Genomic DNA, 19,908 nt, shown 5'->3' on the forward strand with positions numbered 1-19,908 from the left:
GGGAGGGAAACACTCCCCCAGGGACGTGTCGAGCACTGTTCCGATGTACTGGAGCCGCTGTGTTGGCGTCAAGTGGGACTTCTTTAAGTTGAGGGAGAAGCCCAGCCTGTGAAGGGAGTGGCAGGTGACGGACAGATGATCCAGGACTTGCTCCGGAGAGAGCGCCCTGATCAACCAATCGTCCAGGTAGGGGTAGACGTGAATTCCCCCCTTTCCCGAGATACACTGCCACCACCACCACCATGAGCTTGGTGAAAACCCTCGGGGCAGAGGTTAATCTGAACGGCAGGACCAGAAACTGAAAATGCGAGTCGCCAACCGCGAACCTCAGGTACTTCTTGTGCTTGCAATGGATCGGCACAAGAAAATAACCGTCCTTGAGGTTGGGAGACACCAACCAGTCCTGACGTTGAAGGGCCTGGAGGACTTGAGAGAGAGTAACCATCTTGAACTTGTCCTTCCTGAGGAGCTGGTTCAAACCACGCAACTCCATGATGGGTCTCAATCCCCTGTCTTTCTTCGGAATCAAAAAATAAGGGGAATACCATCCCTTGTTCCTCTCCGCTACAGGCACCAGTTCTATGGCGCCTTTCTCCAGCAGGGATTTGATTTCCTGCGCAAGGAGTGGATCTGGACTCTTCAAGGAGAGATTCCCTGGTGGATTGTCGTGAGGCCTCTGCCGGAAAGGAAGACAGTAGCCGTGGGCTATGATCTCCAGGACCCACACATCTGAAGTAATGGCACACCATTCTACAAGAGGCTGCGCCAGCCTTCCCCCAACCGGCGAACCATGGGACATGGCCTCATGACTGACCTGAAGCGGCTGCGGCAGTGCCTGACGGCAAAGAGGCAACTGCTAGAGTGGCCTTGGCACCTCGAGTACCCTGTTTTCCACCTCTGGTACTACTACTTTGGCCTCTTTGACTTGCAGCTCCCCTCGATTTACCAAAGGTCAAGTAATATCGAAAGGAACCTCCCCTCCATTGCTGTCCCCTAGGACAAAACGGCAGAGGCTGGCGAACTGCAGCGCTCAGCGACTTTGCTGCAGCCTTCGAGGTCTGCAACCTCTCAAGGCTCTCGTCAGCCTTGCTGCCAAAAAGATGGTCACCATCAAAGGGCATGTTGAGAAGTCGGGCTTGTACATCTGGAGCAAACCCCGACTTCCGCAACCATGCAAATCTGTGCATTACGGTGCTCGCCGCCATGGACTGGCTGACACAGTCTGCCACGTCCAGACCTGACTGAACGGATTCACACATGGCATCCTTGCCGTCCTGTACAAGGGCAAGAAAGCCACCCCGTTCCTCCCCTTCGGGAATATGTTCAGCCGCTAAGGAAACACAATTCCACAGAGTATGAGTGAAACGTGCTAAAGCACACATGGAGTTGACTGCTTTCAAAGCCATACCCCCTGAAGAAAACACTTTCTTCGCCCAACCGTCAAAACGCTTGTCGTCCCTATCAGGAGGGATGGTAGGGTACGACGCCTGTTTAGTCAGGACCGTAGCAGCCTGCACCACCAAACTCTCCGGAATAGGGTGCACGGACAAGTAGACGGGGTCGCCACTGGCTGGGCGGTACTTTTTCGGCAACGACTTTCCCACTGCCAGGAGACTCTCCGGAGCATTTCAAGCCACTGCTACCCTTCTTTGCAAGGCCATATGGAATGGCAGAACTGGGTCAATTGGTGGATCTGGGTCCAGGATATCTGTCAGTTCATCCTGCAGAAAATCCACTGGGGCGCAGATTACCCCAAGTACTCCGACACCCTTGACATAAGCCGCCGGTATGAAGACTCGGCGTGCGTGCCAGGCTCAGGCCTACCAAACTACACCTCCGGAGAGGTATCCAGACAACCGGCGTCGTGCAACGACTGACGCAGGTCTTCAATCTGGCTATGACCAGACAATATTTCATCAGGTACCTCATCAGGAACCAAACCTTCCTCAGACCCTTCTTCCACCTCAGAAATATAATCCAGAGGTTGGAATGGGGGCACAGAAAAAGGGACAAATACATTCTTGGACTTGGCCAGAGCCTTTTTCGGGGTTTCCACCGGTATCTGGGGTACCTCCGACAAAGCATCCTCGAAAGGCGTCGAGGACGTCGATGGAACCAGCGTCAACGTCGCGCGTGGCGCCGACGTCTTTGACACAAGCCTTGAGGGCGGTGCCCCGAGCGTGTCCTTTGATGGCCTCGGCGCAAATGGCGTCGAGGGCCTCCTCGGAGCCAGAGCCTCGAGTGAACCTCTCGACGGACATGGCGCTGATGGCGTCGATGTCTTTGAAGAAGACCTCACAGGAGCGGGCATGGCTAGAGCGATCCACCTTGTCCGATCGGGACCTCGAAGGTTCCCGATGATCGCGCCGACCACCCGAGCCCAAAGGCGTGCGAGTGGTGGCTCTAGCACGGTCACGGCCGGCTTCTTTCAAAGGCGCGGACAGACCGGAGCCAAACGAAATTCCTCCCATTCCACAGGAGTAGAATGCTTGCCGGGACAAGCAACCTGTCGACGGGCAGAGTCATCAGACGAGGACGGGGAAGGCGACCGGTGACAGCGCTTCCGCGAGTGCCTCGACAAGACAGAGGAATGGCGGGAACCACTCCGAGACCCCCTGGACTTACGCCGCCGACGCAGAGAGTCGCCCCTCGAATCGTCAGTGGAAAATCCAGTGGACGTCGGCTTACGGGGTTTAGAAATCCTACCTACAGAAAGCAGCTTCTTCCGCTCCCGCAAGGCCTTCGATGTTAACGACTGGCACTCGTCACAATTGTCAGTAGCGTGGTCCTCACCGAGGCACCAGAGGTAGGCGTCGTGCGGGTCCGTAATCGACATCTTGGAACCGCAGACCCGACACTTCTTGAAACCCAACCGCAGGGTTCAGAAAGAACCGAGGCGCGCCGAGATATCCAAAGCGAACACGTTCGCTGAAAAAACGGAACTGAGGCTACGGGCGTCGTGCGTCCTACTTAGAACATCCGGTGACGTCAGCTCGACGGAGGCCATCGAGAACAGCGTATCAACGTCATCAACGCAGATGCCGAAAATGTTCCAAAGCAGCACAGCTGTGGTGATTATCTGTCATAGATATAGAATACGTCAGAGGAACCAATCCCCTCGAAGCACCAATTTTGTTAGCTTTTAGGCCAAACTTTGTCTAGTCTTTGCTGAATTTGGAGGCCAAGAACCTAGAGATAGTTAGTTCTTTAAATGTGCACTTTCCATCCATCAGTCCAATACAATATCAGTGGGTTGATTTATGGACAGCAGTACACAACAAGAGGTTTGTGTGATAATCATCTCCAGAGTCTACATTACAATTCAACACAAAACCAGATTAAAGAAACTATATTCTCAACTGTCCCCTTCAAACATTTTAGTCGACAGTAACAAGAACCATTCCCACTTTTGTAGTCCCCACCGAGCCAATCTGCAACCCCATGAAAACTGGTACAATGCAACACACTTGTCTTATCTGCCTCAATGAATTCCTCTAAACTGGAAAATCCATGGGGTACAGAGTTCTGGTTATAGATTACACATGTGCCCACCACCTCAATTGGATCATGACGAGTTTCCCAGTATCCTGCCGGTAATTCCGTATGGATATCAGGAAACTGACCCTACCTTTACTGGCATCTGATATCCCAGTATTACCAGGCTATTCCAAGTGCCGGCAACAGCGGTAATTCCCCATTCCCTATAGGTATCCATGGAGGGGATTGCTGAAATTACCAATGCACAGGAATTACCACTTCTCTACTCCAAATGCCTTCTGCCTTGAGTGTCTGTCAACGTGCTTTATCCAGTCTTAGTTTTGCGGCTCTGCCTTTGGAAATTGTTTTCATGCCCTCCGAAGTTCTCTATATAGTGCATTATGGACATACAAACCCATTTTGTCAGTCTGTGCAGCTATTAATGGAACACCACAAATGGATATGCATTTCTTGTAAGGAATTTGCCTTTTTCTCCTATAGTTTTTGTACTTCCTATTGCCTGGATATTTCCCACCGTATTTGATGTTATCTAGCTTTGATTTTAGCCATGTCAGGTAATGTAGGAGGACACCTTTATAACCAATACCAGATCACACACGATACACCACGTAGCGGTCTTATGTACACGAAGCGAACAGCTTCATGGAACCCAAGCGATAGAAACAAAATAAATGAATCCTATAAAATAAATGACAAAACGTTTGCAAATTCATGGATGAAGAAGGTGTCAAACCTACATGAAGTTTTACAAAGTTCTCCCAGCAGTACATACCTTTTATTGTTATAGGGTGTATTCTCCCAGATTTCAGGCGGTACATAGTAAGGTGTTCCAACATATGTACAAGCATTAGCTTTTGCACTGATAAAAATAACAGAAGATTACAAAACATAAACAACTTCTTGATAATACGTAAACATTGTTCAATAGGTGCACAGTGACAGAAAGAAAAAAATATTTATGTGCCAGCTTATCTAAGCAAATAAAGTTCAAAGGTAACCAATATCATATTGATTGTTCAGAGTCAAAAATCCTGGTATCAAACATTGCATTCACCCCATGCAAAGCGCTGTTGCAATACTTTACAAAATCTAACAGTAGAACTTTTGTCTTGCTAATCCTACAGTAAAAGTCTCAAAACAGGCAATCAAAACTCAAAATAAAGTCAAATGGAAGGAGCGGATTGTGTACAGCTTTCTAAACTGATCGCTTGACGAGGCACACCCACAATCTTAGGTTAGAGGGTGCCCCAGACCCATATTACTGCATTCAAGAAGGATTGATTACCAAGTGCTGCATGAAGTATCCTAGGCATAGTGAGTAAGCACTACTCAGTGGTGTGACGGATTAAGTACCACACATACGAGGAATCAGCCCCATATTCGGAGGCCATCTCCATGGCAGATTCTTGGTGAATACGTTGCTGTTCACTTCCAAACAGAGAACATAGCAACATATTCATTGCATTTGTTTTTGTAATAACAGAGAGAGAGCAAAAGGGAGATTTTTTACAGCATATTTTCTTAAAGGATATGGTCTTATGGCATAAAAAGAAAGCTGCTAGTCTTTGTTTAAATGTGTTAAGGATTCAAGGAAGAGAGAGCAGGATGTAGCGGGGTGGGTGATCTTCCAATGCATCTTATTGGGAGACGGGTGTAGGCGGGCACCAAATATACAGGTTAACCCACCCTTCACTTATAACTTGGCCCACCTCATTCCTGTCTACAAACCCTGCTCCCCTGGGTTGAAGATCACCCTGGTGTACCTCACTAGGACGATGGTAAGGGTAGGGAAGATCAAGAGGTTAGGGCAGGCAGGTTCCTCAAATACCCCCAAGGAGAAAACACAAGGTTAGAGTAACAGGAGCACAAAAGAAGGGGTGGACAAAAGGAAGGCTGGTGTATGGTTCTTTTAGTTAGTAAAAGCGTACTTATATTCTTTTCCGATACACCAGCAGGGTTGTGTGCGTCGTTTTACAAAAAGAGCAGAAAACAAGACACTATATACAACTTAAATTACCCCTAAGCAGCTGCGTTACTAAAAAATAAATAAAACACAGATATGTAAAAAGAGTCCCCCCACCCCCCACAACTACACCCCACCTGGGCCACATCTGTCAAGTGTGGCCCAGGGAGTCCAGGTGGCCCACCCATCAGGGTAGATGATCCCTTAATTTAAAATCATCCCCAGGAGGCTATGGGGAGCGCCATTACTTATAAGGGCCTGGAACCCAGCTGATAGGATGCCACTTGGGGGTATCGATGCTTAGAGGCAGTCCCCTGCTAATCATGGGAGTGTCAGCATAAAGGTCTGAGCTTCGACGGTGAATGAGCGGTCCACTCGCATTGTCAATGTTTTTTTTCTCATTTCAGAGTAAAGGGACCCGTGCACGAGGGTCTCTTACTCTATTTTTTAAAAATGTATTTCCAGCGCAGCTCTCATACCGAGAATCCGATTTTCTTTTTTTCATTTCCGGGATACCCGGCGCGGCTTCAGGGATCCTGTCTTCTTTCCACCCGACCAGAGGTTACATGCTCCCCCCCCTTTGCACTATCCTCAGTCCCGAGAATGCCTTTGGCCTGATCAATATATTTATCCAGCCATGCTGTAGAACAGGCCACCGGTTGCCACCCAGTACCCTGAATTTCAGGCACCTCCCACAGTGCCCCTGAATTCCCAGGTACCTGCTCTAGAGAAGGAGTGACAGAAGACTGAGAGGAACGGACTGGAGCCTCACACTGGACCCCTGGTGTATCATATGTTAATTTCATAACAGATCTGCTCTCCCTGGTGGTAAGACGGAGAGCAGTCAGGGCCTCACATAGGTTTTCGCGTGGACTTGGAGAACTCTGCACCAAATCGGGGGCCCTATCTTCCAGTGAAGGAATGGGTAAGGGTTCCGATTGGAACAGGATCAGGATCAAACTCTCAAGGAATACTCGGAGCATGGGGTTCAGGTGCGCTAGGAATGGAATCTGGCTCTATGGGTGTAGAGACTGAGAAACCAGAAGGTGTCTCACCCACTAGACCCCGGGACCTGTCATCCAGGTGGCCAGAATAAGGAGAGTGGAAGTGGGAGATCAGATGGTGAGAAGCGGTATCCCCTTTCTTGTAACACTGTTACCCCATCCTACCCGGGAGAATACTTAGGAAATCTCCCCCCGAACCTCCTTTACAACATAAACACTTTCTCACTGACAGCCAGCTCTAAAGGAAAACAGACTAACAGCCGAGCCATGTACATGACATGTCCCAATACTATGGTCAGGCAGTGATCAGGCAATTCTCCACACGGATAAAAGGCATAGCACGAGAGCACACTCTGAGCGAGGCAAAGCACACGAGGAAGCAGCAGCTTCGAGACAGCAGCTCAGCAAGAGAAGAAAGGTGGCAGAAGTGACAGATCGCAAGGAGAGAAATTCCCCTGACCTTTTTGACAAGGAACTGTTACTTTCCTGAAAGCTTGAGACAAAGTGTGAGACCAGGAAACCAGGCTGAAGAATCCTCCACTGTGTGTCAGAGATACCCAGGGCCCTCCGGCATCAACATTCAAGGCGGGGAGAATCACCGGCCACCATGGTACTGCCCTTAGCTCCAAGTACAAAGCCGCCTCAGTGAAAGCAACACAGCCTGTGAGTTGGGGAGACCGATACAAGACCGGTCTGTGTTGAAGCCAAGGTTGCAAGCAGCATTGTTAAAACGTGTGTGATAAGAGACGCAAGTGAAGTTAAACTGCTGATGAGTGATTGAACTTTAAAGCAAGCTACAATACCTTTGACAGGGTGGTCCAGCACAGCAGGGGTGCTCAATCGAAGATCTCTGTAAGGTATCCAGCTGAGGAGTAACGAAAGTAGATACATTTGATCTGTGCCCAGCGATGGGTGATCATTTGAAAGTGAACAAATAAATGTGAATCGAAGTGGTCCTGCGACAGGTCAAGCAAAATCCAGCGCTCAGTCGAAGGTCTACGATTGTGATGAAATAGAGAAAGTTTGGAAAAATACATGACTCTGGTCCAAGCCCTGTAGAGGGAGACCAATTGAAGATTTTGTGTTAAAGTGGGTCTGAGCCTGGCAGAGGGGGACCCGGGCTGAATAGAAAATCATCCAGAAGTTGTACATGAGAATCCAGGGGAGAAAGGAACTTTTTAATGTTTGTTTGTCGTATCAGGCCCTCTGAAATAAGACACTTTAAATGGCAAAGAGACATTGGTACAGAAAGCCCTGATACTGAGATTTGAACTGCATCCTCGTGCTAGAGAAGCCAGAGACTGTGCTAAACTCGAGTGTGCCGCTTTGTCCCGTGCTGAAAACGTGAGGAAGGGAAGCCAACGGCTTGAATATCATGACATATTATTTCTTGAACACTTTTCTTTTGCATAACATTGTTTCCCACACTATTTGTATTTAGAAGACTGGAGACCGATGAAGAACCGGTCAAGGGGCCGGTGACGAGACAGCAGCGACTGCGATGAAAGGCCCAAAGAGGGTGACCGGTTTGGCGTCCACCTAGACTAATGGTTCCATCAGACACTTGTGTGGGTCCTGTAAGGAACTCATGGTGGTAACAGTAAAGACAGACACAAGTGATCACAGTTCAAGGGTGTTTATTAAACTGTATAAATGGGTGAGAAAAATGCCTAATCTAAACCTAACTCTAAAATGGGAGCAAGCAACGACCATCAAATAATAATAAGGCAGTCCTAGTGGCGTCTTGTCAAATAAAAAAGGGCCTATATTAATAAAACCTATTGCCAATCCCTACTGCAAAGTTACAAAAATAGTGTGGGATAGTGCTCACAAGAAAAGAAAGAAGTGTTCACAAAATGATAAGTAAGGATGTTATGCCTGGGGTCACCCTTCCCCATGTTTTGAGCACAGGACAAGGCGACACTCTCGAGCACAGCACACTCCTGGGCTTCTCCAGCACGAGGTTACAGTTCCTTGCAGCGATATCAGGACCTTCGATGGCCAAATCTCTTACCTGAAAAAGTCTCTTGCCTCCGAGGGCCTGATGTATCAAAATAACAAAACAAAAGTTCCCCCCCGTATTCTTTTCTGTAGGGTGAAGACTCTTCACTCCTGAATCCCCCACAATCGGGCTGTGATCCTCTCGAATTTTCGCCTCCCTCCGTCGGGTTCACTATAGCCTTTCACTCAGAATAATTTCACCTGTCGTATTCATGAGTCTTAATGTCGTTTTAAACAACCTTTCACTGTGGCCATCCCTCAGCTGGGTTCACACTTGTAAACACAATGTTCACGGGGTTATCGTGCTTCACCCCACTTTGCAGGCATCCCTCAGCCGGGTTCACATTTGCCAGCTACACTGTTCCATCAGAAAGTCATTCTAGGCCCCTTAGGTTGTCCACTTTACCAACATCCGGATTGTAGCCCCAAGCCAGGCTCTTCTTTTGAAGCCCCCAGTCAGGCTTCACACAGTTGTTTCACACTATGTTCTAGGGTGTGTTAGGGTTCAACCCAATTCCCAGGCATCCCTCAGTCGGGTTTACGTCTGCCTCCACACCATGTCAAAACCTCTACAATGTGTCAAGGGATTTCGATTGTACAAGGGGTTTGCTTTGACCCTTGTATGACCACCTTGACACCTCACGCCGGCCTTCTATATGGCCTCCTGGCACTTTGCTTTACCACAATTGTGGGATTCACTTCCCTTAGCTTATCTCTTGGTATACGATAGCCTCTGTCAATCGGGCTCAGACCATCAATTCACTGCGGACATCCCTCAGTCGGGTTCATGCTTGTCCTCACACAGTTCACGTGTATCTCACTTCCTCTTGGTTACAGGGCAAAGACTTTCGCTTGTACAAGGGTTTTTTACTCAACCCTTGTATGACCACTTTGACCCCTTTCGTCAGGCCCTCCTAGGACCTCCTGGTATCTGTAGTTTTAACAAAAAGGGGACCAACCAGAAACTTTCCAATAAGCGCCAGACCACTCTGCAGCTGGTCCTCCCCTGGTTCTCAAAAGTTCAGAAACATACACAAGTTTTTTGTTCATAAGTTCTTTCAATTCATATCATGTTGCCGTTTGAAACCTTCGCTCAACACAGCTCGGTCTGCTATCGGTTCTCCCTCCAACTCACCGGCTGTGCTGAACTCCTTGGTGTTTCTGGTCTCTGGAGTTAAGAACGGTACCACGGTAGCAAGCGCCTCTCTCTGCCTTGGTTATCAGTGAGGGAGAGCCCTGTGCACCGTTCACATCTGTCGCGGGTCTGGGTCGAAAAAGGCAAGGGCACTTCCCTCCTTATCGTCTTTTCAGCTTCTGCTGCTTTTCTCCTCCTTTTGAACTACCGTCTTGGAACCACCTCCTCGGCTTGCGTCTTGCCTTGCTCGTAGTGCGCTCTCGTGCTCCAACTTTTATCCCTGTGGCAAAGGGAAAGGGCCGTCAGGTGTGTGTAGTTAACATCAATTGCCTGATTCTGCCTAACCCTTGTGTTGGGACATGTCAGGTAAACAGCCCTGATTTTAGTCTGTTGTCTTTCATGGTGTAAGAAAGTGTTTGTGTCGGAAAAGGGGGTCTAGTCAGTGAGACACCTTCAGGTTTCTCACACCACCGGGATGTTCTGTATTCCTCGCCTGTCCATCTCCAGCCTGAGGAAGTCGATGCAGACGAGGTCCAGGGGCCCGGAACACTGCAGATGATGAAGGTAGACTGCAGGACAAGCCGCGGTCTTCCTGGTGACACACCTGGTGCAGTGCTGGCAATAATACTAGATATCTGCTGCTAGTCTGGGCTAGAAAAACCTTGAGCGGACCAACTCGAAGGTTCTGTCGCTGCCAGGATGTCTGCGCTGGTCCTGGAGTGCAAACAATACAGCTCAGTGGAATCTCTGTGGCAAAACCAGGCCTAGCCGGTCTCCAACTTTGCTTTCCTTGTACAGGATTCCACCCTTCTGCACAAGCGTCTTCCACTCCTTCAGCATTGCAGCTTACTCTGGGTCACTAAGGACGTCTCTGGACACAACCGCTCCTGTGGTCTTGGCGTTCAGGAACGGAGTGATGCTAGGATCCGTTAGCTGTGACTCGGAAGCAACCTGTCTTGTCTCACCGTTGGTCTCCTGGCAGAGAACACCCCCAATCCCTCCAAACCCACGTCCACATGCAGGACGTAAGGTAACAGCGGATCCGCGCAGGCCAGAACACATGCTGTGGCGAGAATCTGCTTGAGCTCCTGAAAGGCCTGCTGGTGGCATTGATCAGTTACCAAAGGGCTCCCGTGGATGATATAGATGGTCTGCAGAGTTGACACTGTTCTTCCGGCTCCTCTTGGTAGGTGGGTACCCTTTGGTGAGGTCCACAAGTGGTCGGGTAATGTTGGCGTATCGCGCGACAATCCTCCTTTAGTCCGGCATCCATGTTTGCCGGATCCACGGCGATGCCATCCGCGGAGATGATGTGTCCGATGTACTTGACACTTGTCTGGCAAAACTGGCACTTGTCCACACTGACCTTTAGCCCTTGCTCCCACAGGCGATCCAGCACCTTCATGAGACTCCTGTTGTGTTCCCCAAGGGTTCTCCTGAACACAATGAGGTCATCTAGGTACACCAGTACCTCAAGGAGGTTCATGTCACTGACGGTCTTCTTCATATGGTGCTGGAAAGTCGCTGGCGCACCGGACACCCCCTGAGGCATCTTGACTAACTCGTAAAATCCCATGGGACAGATGACAGCTGTCTTCTCACGATCGGCTGGATGCATCAGGATCTGGTAGTAGCCACTCTGCAAGCCCAGGACCGAAAACCACTTACTACCAGTCAGGCAGTCCAGTGCCTCACCCACCCGGGGCATAGTGTACTGGTCCGGAATAGAGTGAGTGCTGAGTCGACGGTAGTCGAACACCTGGACATCCCCATTTTTCTTCCGGACGACGCCAATTGGATAAAAGTAGAGGTTCCCGGACTCCTGGATAATCCCTGCCTGCAGAAGATCTTCCAGACGGTGACGTACCTCCAAGTCTCCTGGTGCCAGGTGTCGCAATCGCTCCCGAAAGGCAGAATCATCAGACACCCGGATCCGATGTTCCACTCCATGGGCCTTGCAAATTTCCCAGGGGCTTGTGGAGAATGCCTCAGCGTGCAGGGCGAGCTGCTTCCTCAGGTGGTCCTTGTCCCTCTGCGAGATCGGGGAGTTTCCAAAGTCCAAGGTGTTTGGATCCAACGCTGTCTCGGATGAGCTGGTGGTGACACTCACTGGGGCTACAGGTGCGGTCAGGTGGAACTGTGAAATGATGGTCCTATTGGTCACATTAATGATCGGTATCTTGATGGTTTTCAGGTGTGTTCCATCCGTTGTCACCAGGGTCTGCTGTACAAGTAAACCCCCTGGGAGTTCTCCATATTCTGGTGCCCCCATCACCAGCCGGCTTGGTCATTGCTCCCCGCTGAGTCGCACTCTGCCAGGAACCATCACAGTGGCATGTACTGGGATTGTGATCTGCCCGAACCGGGTGGTGCGAACATCTCCAATGGGTCCATCGTGTGGAGCTCTGGACTGGATCTCTCTCTGCAAGTATGCCTGTTGGCACATGGGGTGCATGGACAACATGCTGGCATATTGCGGTCCAGCCATCTCACGACACAATGCCGCCAGTGCATCAAACATCAAGGAATTGGTTCCAACCATCACTCGTGTTGGGAGAGCTTCACTCTGACTACTACAGACCAGAGCCAGGGTGTTGAGCGCTGACTCCAGCTACATTGCGTGGAAACTGCAGTCTGACCCCAGATATTTGCAAGGGTTGCCTCCCACGCTGAGAAGATTCAGCCCAGTCAAGGGATCCAATGGGATATGCGCCAGGTGTTTTCTGTATTACAGCTCATAAAACGATGGTCACCTGTGAGCCAATATACAGAAGCACTTGTGCCCGTCAACCAGCGATGGCAATTGTCACAGTGGCTGGTGGTCCTACGAGCCCATTGGATATTTCCCATGATGTTCGGGTGTTGCGCTTGCTGGTAGTTTGACTACAGGTGATCTTCTGCCCGGGTGGATTAGCCGGCCTTGGTGGATTCTGGTTATCGGAGGACTTGCCCACCGGTGGTGTCACCGCAGCCTTGGGCCCGTCTGGTGGCGCTTGTTAGTTGTCACCTATACTTGGTTGGAGCTAAGTAGCATTGAGGATTCAGGTGCTCCGCTTCCTGGTCCTCGTTGGTGTTTCCCACCATTATGGGTGTTGGAGTCTTCAAGGCCTGGAACCTTGCAGCGACTTGCATGTAATCCGGTGGATTTGTGCAAATACGGAAAGGGCGGCCCTCCTATCCACACCTATGGCAGAAATGCCAAGGCTGGAGCAGTGTGGTGCGCCGTTGGTTCACTTGTGGCTGCCGTGGCTCTCGAGCACGCCAGAAGAGCTGAAGTTCACTCTGGATGAGCCAATCGTCCAGGTAGGGGTAGACGTGGATCCTCTGCAGGCGCAGCCGCGCCGTCACTGGTGCCAGGCACTTGGTGAATACCCTGGGCGGCGACTTCAATCCGAATGGAAGGGCCTTGAACTGGTAGTGCCATCCTTGGACCACGAACCTGAGAAACGTTCAGTGTCCTTTTAGAATGGGGATGTGAAAGTACGCATCCTCCAAATCCAACGACGATAAGAAGTCGCCTTCCTCCAGCTGGCCCAGCACGTGCTGGAGGGTGACCATCCGGAACCCCTGTGCCTTGATGTATTTGTTTAATCGACGCAGGTCCAGGATGGGACGCCCTCCTCCTGTCTTCTTTCTGACGAGGAAGTATCTGGAGTACACTCCGGAGCCCCGGAGCCTCTTTGGGACAAGCTTGATGGCTCCTTTCTTGAGCATCGCCCTTACTTCTATCACCAGTTGAGGGACGTGGTTTTTCTTCCTGGCCACGGGAGGAATGCGGGGGCACTTTTTTAGAAATTCTAGAGAGTGCCCGTGGGCCAGGGCATCCAGCACCCAATGGTCGGTGGTGATGGACTCCCACACGCTGACAAACTTTGCCAGCCGGCCTCCCACCGGGGTGCTCAGGTGGGGGCCCGACGCTACGGCCCGTTCAGTCTTGCTTGGCAGCGGCCATGCCACCTTGGCCTCCCTGGCGACGATGGTGAGATCCATCCGACTTGCCTCGTCCTCTGTAGGCCTCTTGCGACGAGGAGCGAGCTGCCTGACGGTACGTCGAAGAGCCACCGCCGAATCCTTTGGAAGCACCTTGCTTGCCTCCGGAGTTCCGAAAGGGCGGCCGTCGTTTCTGCAGAACTCCCACGGCCCGAGCTGTCTCTGTGCCGGTCTTGATGGCCTGAAGTGACTCATCCACTGTCTTTCCAAACAGATTGTTCCCGTCGAAGGGCATGTCCAAAACTTTGGTCTGCACGTCTTGGCGGAAATCTGTCGCCTTGAGCCACCCCCGCCATCAAAGGCAAACGCTGTTGCCCAACTGGCGGAAACCGGTGTTGGCAATGTACATGGCTACCGTTATGGCGTGGTCCGACACCACCTCACCTTCCTGTAGGATCTCCAGGGCCTCTGCCCTCTTGTCGTCCGGTAGGAAGTCCAACAAGGGGGCGATCTTGTACCACAACTCCCTGTCGTAGCGGGACACAATTGCTAGGGCGTTGGCCGCCTTAATCCTCGTCACCGGAGACGAGATGACTTGCCGTCCCATGGCGTCCAGTTTCTTTCCCTCGCCGTCCGGTGGGGAAGTTGAAGCCGATGCCCCTGCCGCTTTCTTCTTGGCCACCGCAGAGACGACCAAATCCGGTGTCGGCTGTGTCCTAAGGCACAAAGGGGCGGTGTCGGGGACCCGGTACTTCTTCTCGTACCGGTCCCTCTTGGCAGGCGTCGTGGACGGGTTCTTCAAAAGAGCAAGTCCCTCGTCCCAGATGTCATCCAGCAACAGCACCGCGAGGACCGCCTTCCTCTTGGCCTTGCGCCGTTGGTAGAGGAAGCCTTCCTTCTTCTGTTATTCGGGGCAGAGCTGGAAAAGCTCGGATGCCCTGGCAATCATGGCGTGGAAGGAGCCAATTTCATCGGGTGGGGAGGCCCGAGGGGGTGGTGATGGAAGGCCCATCCTGTCGTCACCACTGTCGTCATCCGTCCCTGTCGTGGCCGTATCTGTTCCCGTGTCATCCCTAGGATCAGGGGAAGGCAATGGAGGCTGAGAGGGCCACGAGGGCTGGAAAGGCAGTGTAACGCTCACCTGATTCTCGCAGAGGCGCCGGTCTTGACTGGGCGACTACCGTATCTTCAAAGGTGATGTGTAGCACCCGGTTGGCTCTTTGGGCTGGACCTCTGTGCACTGTATGCCTGACGTGTAGAGTAAGATGTCTGCAGATAGAAAATATGGGGTTAATGAACTGGGGTTATTGGGGTGTCCCTATCTCTTTCCTCTTCTCCTCTCCTGTAGACCCCCAAAGGTTAACGCTCTCACCTTAGGTAAGTGAATGCCGAGCTCTCCATCTGCCTCGGGGCAGGGTGCTGTAACCAGTTTCTTCACTGGATAGGTAGCGCAGGCCTCTTGACTTCAGAGGACTGCTGTCCGTCGTTTACTGCACGAACGGTAAGTTTCGAGTCATTCAAATGTCTTTAAAGTCTTTAGTAATGATGTCTCTTGTTTTGCAGGGTTCCGGCGATGGCGGATGACGGGCTGAAGTGAGTTGAAGATGGAGCCCGTGTGATGAATAGAAGCGCCTGGAAGCACGTAAGTAAGCGCTTGTTGCCTGCTTCACTATGCGCTCTAACTGTCTTTTTATTTTGCAGGTACGAGTTCGGAGCGGCTGCAGGGTGCCGGAATACCCACTGGATTAGATGTGGAAAGGAGTAATGGCACGTGAGTATTAAAGTTCCCCAATGTCTTTAAACGCACCTTGTTTTGGCTTTCAGATGCGGGATGCAGCGCCGAAGGCCTCCAGCGCATACGAAGAGTAGGTAAGCCTTTGCCTTTCAGATGCCGGAATGCTAACCTGTTCTTTCTTGTCTTTATAGGTGTTGCTGAAGACTGGATTCAGGATGATAAGCCTTTGCCTTTCAGATGCCGGAATGCTAACCTGTTCTTTCTTGTCTTTATAGGTGTTGCTGAAGACTGGATTCAGGATGGTAAGCCTTTTTCCTTAGGCCCAGGACCGGATGCAGAAGACACGATGAGCGTTCTGCTGCAGAGGTTGCAGAATAACGCAAAGCAAGATTCATCCACCGGGTGTGGTTTAAATAGCCTCCTGTAGTGCTTAGGTGTCTCCTTCCACAGCCACGCCTAAGTAAGAAAAGAGTTCCTGGTAAGAAAAGAGTTCCTGCCTTCCAGAAGAGTTCCAGTGTTCTGAATCTAGGGAGTGGCTCCAGCCCCACCCAACAGGAAAAGTAGTTCCAAACAGAAGAGGATCAGAGGCTCAACTGGCAGGCAAGTAAGCAGCATGGTCTGGTGAAGGTAAGTCCACCCAAGCATTATGAGCCCGGCGCTTCCAGCGCTGGGACTGGGCATATTTATGAGTCTGGTGCCACTGGCGCCAGGACTGGGTCCAAAAGGTCCCAATTGGGACTGGTTGGCACTCGGAACCTGGGTTATGGATCTGCTTCCAAGGGAGTTGGGAAAACCCTGACCTTTTGGAAGCAGAGATCATGACAGTACCCCCCCTCAAGGCCCCTCCCAAACCGGGCTTCTCCGGGGGTTTTGGCTTATCAGGAAATGTTCGGTGAAATCTTTTGATTAGGCGAGGAGCGTGGACATATTCAGCAGGTTCCCAGGATCTCTCTTGGGGGCCGTAGCCTTTCCAGTCAATTAGGTAGAATAGTTTAGATTTGGAGATCTTGGAGTCCAGAATGCTTTTGACTTCAAACTCGAGTTCTCCATCCACTAGGATAGGTTTTGGAGATTTGGTTAGTCGGGTTTGAGGTTGCACGGGTTTTAATAGAGAGACGTGGAAGACCGGATGTATCTTCATGTGCGGGGGCAAGTCCAACTTGACCGCTACTGGGTTTACTATGGTAGTGATGGAATAGGGACCAAGGTATCTTGGGTTGAATGTGCGTGGCCCTTTTAGAGATAGATATTTGGTGGATAACCAGACTTGATCCCCTACTTGATAGTGAGGGGCTTCCTTCCGATGTTGATCTGCTCCTTTCTTGTATTGTTCTTTAACCCTTTGAAGGTGAGAAACAGCTTCCTTAAAGGCTTGGGTGATTGTAGAATGCAGGTAGTCTACTGCTGGTGTTTCAAGATCTTGGAGGGGATCCAACTCCGAGGTTCGAGGGTGACTGCCGTACAAAAGAAAAAAGGGGGTTTTCCCAGTTCCCGAATGGACAGAGTTATTGTAGGCATACTCGGCTATCCAAAGGATATCTTTCCAAGTTTTTTCAGTTTGTTGCAGCATGCAGCGTAAATACTGTTCCAGAGTTTGATTGGTCCTCTCGGTTTGTCCGTCGGTCTGAGGGTGGTGACTGGTCGATAGTCTCACATCAATTTGAGCCGACCGACAGCAACTTCGCCAAAAATGAGAAATAAATTGACTACCTCGATCCGAAATTAGAACCGAAGGAAAACCGTGCAGTCGGACAATGTTTTCGAGAAATTCTCGGGCCAGAGTTGCTGCTGTTGGCAAGCCTTTGAGCGGAATGAAATGCGCCATCTTGGAGAATAAGTCCACGATTACTAGAATCGTATTGTATCCAGAGCATGGAGGTAGATCGGTGATGAAGTCCATAGAAAGCGTATGCCAAGGGCGAGGTGGGATGTCAATAGGGCGTAAGAGGCCTGCTGGTCTTTCCTTTGGACTCTTGTTTTGGGCGCATACTCCACAGGACATTATAAAGTCTCTGATATCTTTTTTCCAAGACGGCCACCAGAAGTAGCGCTTGATCTTTTCTGAGGTCTTGGCTATACCGGGATGACCTTCCATTAAAGAGTCGTGATAACAAGAGATTACTTTTTTCTGTAAATCTGTGCTGGGTAGGTATAATCGTTCTTGGAAATACAATAAGTTGTCCTTTACTGCAAAGTCCTTTCCCTGCAGATGCCAATTCTGTATGTCTGCTGGAGTTACAAGTTGCCTGGCTTTATCCTTAACTTCCTCTATGGATTCTGTGGCGATTACACCCAGAATTCTTTGTTCGGGAATGATTGGTACAGGTTTAGGGTTGACCAAGTGTTCTTCCACTCCCATCCGAGAAAGGGCATCGGCTTTACCGTTCTTTGTACCAGGTCGATAGGTAATTATGAAGTCAAACTCGGCAAAGAATAATGCCCAACGGAGTTGTCTAGAGGATTGGGCTTTTGCGGTCTTCAAATATTGCAGGTTTCGGTGATCCGTAATCACAGTAACGGTGTGTCGGGCCCCCAGCAGATAATGCCGCCAAGCCTTAAAGGCAGACTTGATAGCCAGAAGTTCCTTGTCAGTAATCGTGTAATTGATTTCAGGAGGCGAGAATTTGCGGGACCAAAATGCCACGGGATGCAACTGATTGGTTACCGGGTCCTTTTGTGATAGAACTGCCCCCATGGCAAGGCTTGAAGCATCAGTTTCCACAATGTAGGGGAGTTCGGGGCGAGGGTGTTTTAAGATTGGTGCAGAGATAAATTTAGTCTTCAAATCCTGGAAAGCTTGTTCCGCCTCGGTAGACCATTCAAAACGTTTGTTTTTCTTTAACAAGGCAGTGATGGGCTGGACTATTCGAGAGAATTCGGGGATAAACCTGCGGTAAAAGTTAGCGAAGCCTAACATGCTTTGCACACCTTTTACGGAGGATGGTGATGGCCATTTGAGAACTGCATCGACCTTCTTTGAATCCATACGCACTCCGCCAGGTGATAATATGAATCCCAAGAATTCAACTTCAGTCACGTTGAAAACACATTTTTCCAACTTAGCGAAAAGTTTGTGTTGACGCAATCTTTCGAGGACCATTTTCACGTGTTTCCGATGTTCAGATTCCGATGAAGAATAAACGAGGATGTCGTCAATGTAAACAACAACACATACATCTATGAGCTCTCTGAGGACATCGTTCATAAAATATTGAAAGGCGGCCGGGGCATTGCAAAGTCCGAAGGGCATGACCTGATATTCAAATAGCCCATACTTGGTGCGGAAGGCCGTCTTCCATTCATCGCCCTCTTTTACTCGTACCAAGTGGTAAGCTCCTCTAAGATCCAGCTTTGTATATATGCATGCTTTTCTGACTTGGTCCAGGAGTTCAGGGATCAAAGGTAACGGATATCTATTCTTAATGGTGATCTGGTTCAGGGAGCGATAATCGATACAAGTTCTAAGGTCTCCTTCCTTTTTTGGAACGAAGAACAAAGCTGAAGAAGCAGGGGACTTGGAAGGACGAATAAACCCATTTGCCAGGTATTGATCCAGGTATTGTCGAAGGTGAAGGTTCTCAGGCTCGGTGAGGGCATAAATTCTACTACAAGGAGGAGTAGATCCAGGTATCAGGTCTATCTGGCAGTCATAAGACCTATGAGGAGGTAGAGAGTTAGCCTGATCCTTCCGGAAAACATCTTGGTATTCTAGGTATTCGGGAGGTAACTGGGGAGTCTCTGAAGAAATTGCGGCCAGTGCAACACCAGGTGGAGGGTGACAAGTAGAGACACATTCTGGAAACTGGACCGTTCTTGCTCGCCAATCGATCAGAGGATTGTGTTTCTCTAACCAAGGTATTCCTAGAATAATCTGAAACTGAGGGGCCTTGATCACATCGAACACGATCTTCTCATGGTGTCCATCTTGACTTACTAGCGTCACCTCTTGAGTGGTATGCGTTACTGGCCCGGAGGCTATCTCCGTACCATCCACCGTAGTAATGACGTCCTTTACAGCCTTGGGACAAAGAGTTAGATTCATCCTCAAAACCATTTCATGATCCACATAATTACCGATGGCACCGCTGTCGACGTAAGCTTCAATTGCATGTAATCGATCCGGATTATCAGGGCTAATGAGGACCATAGGTATCACGAAATGCGAGGTCACGGAACTGGTTTTCACGCTCGGCAAGAGGACCTCTATTCTTGTCGGGCGAGGTCGTTTCCCTGCTCAGAGTTTGTAACTTTGGTAACTGCAGCTCCTACTGCCTTCTTGGCAGGTTTCACCGGACAGTCTCGAAGAAAGTGCCCTGAGTTTCCGCAATATAGGCATAATTGCAACTGTTTCCTCCTTTCCCGCTCCCTTTGTGTTAGAGGACCTTTCAGACCCCCTATTTGCATGGGTTCCCCGGAGTCTACTCCTTTGGAAGGAGTTGGCGGTTTGGAAAATACTCGAGCATCAAACTTGGAACGATCGGCCTTCCTGTTCTGCAGCCTGTGATCTATTTGAACGACCAAGTCTATATAATCCGAACAGTCTTGTGGGGGATTCACTACTTGGGCTAAAACGTCTTTGAGCTCTCCACGTAGACCTCTATAAAACAGCGTAATCCTTTTGTCCTCAGTCCATTGAGTTTCC

General features: G+C 50.1%; 1 protein-coding gene across 12 annotated transcripts in view; it reads right to left on the bottom strand.

Annotated features, from left to right (window-relative positions):
- NEK3 (NIMA related kinase 3) overlaps positions 1-19,908 on the bottom strand; it is a 493,231-nt gene that overhangs the window by 286,212 nt on the left and 187,111 nt on the right. For all 12 annotated transcript variants that reach the window (XM_069640019.1, XM_069640013.1, XM_069640010.1 and 9 more), the window contains one exon: positions 4,271-4,357. In XM_069640019.1, coding sequence (XP_069496120.1) covers positions 4,271-4,357 — 87 coding nt within the window. The remainder of the gene's footprint in view (positions 1-4,270; positions 4,358-19,908) is intronic.

The sequence above is a fragment of the Ambystoma mexicanum genome, chromosome 7q, assembly GCF_040938575.1.
Source record: "Ambystoma mexicanum isolate Mex_15411 chromosome 7q, UKY_AmexF1_1, whole genome shotgun sequence".
In the NCBI taxonomy this organism is placed as follows: Eukaryota; Metazoa; Chordata; class Amphibia; order Caudata; family Ambystomatidae; genus Ambystoma; species Ambystoma mexicanum.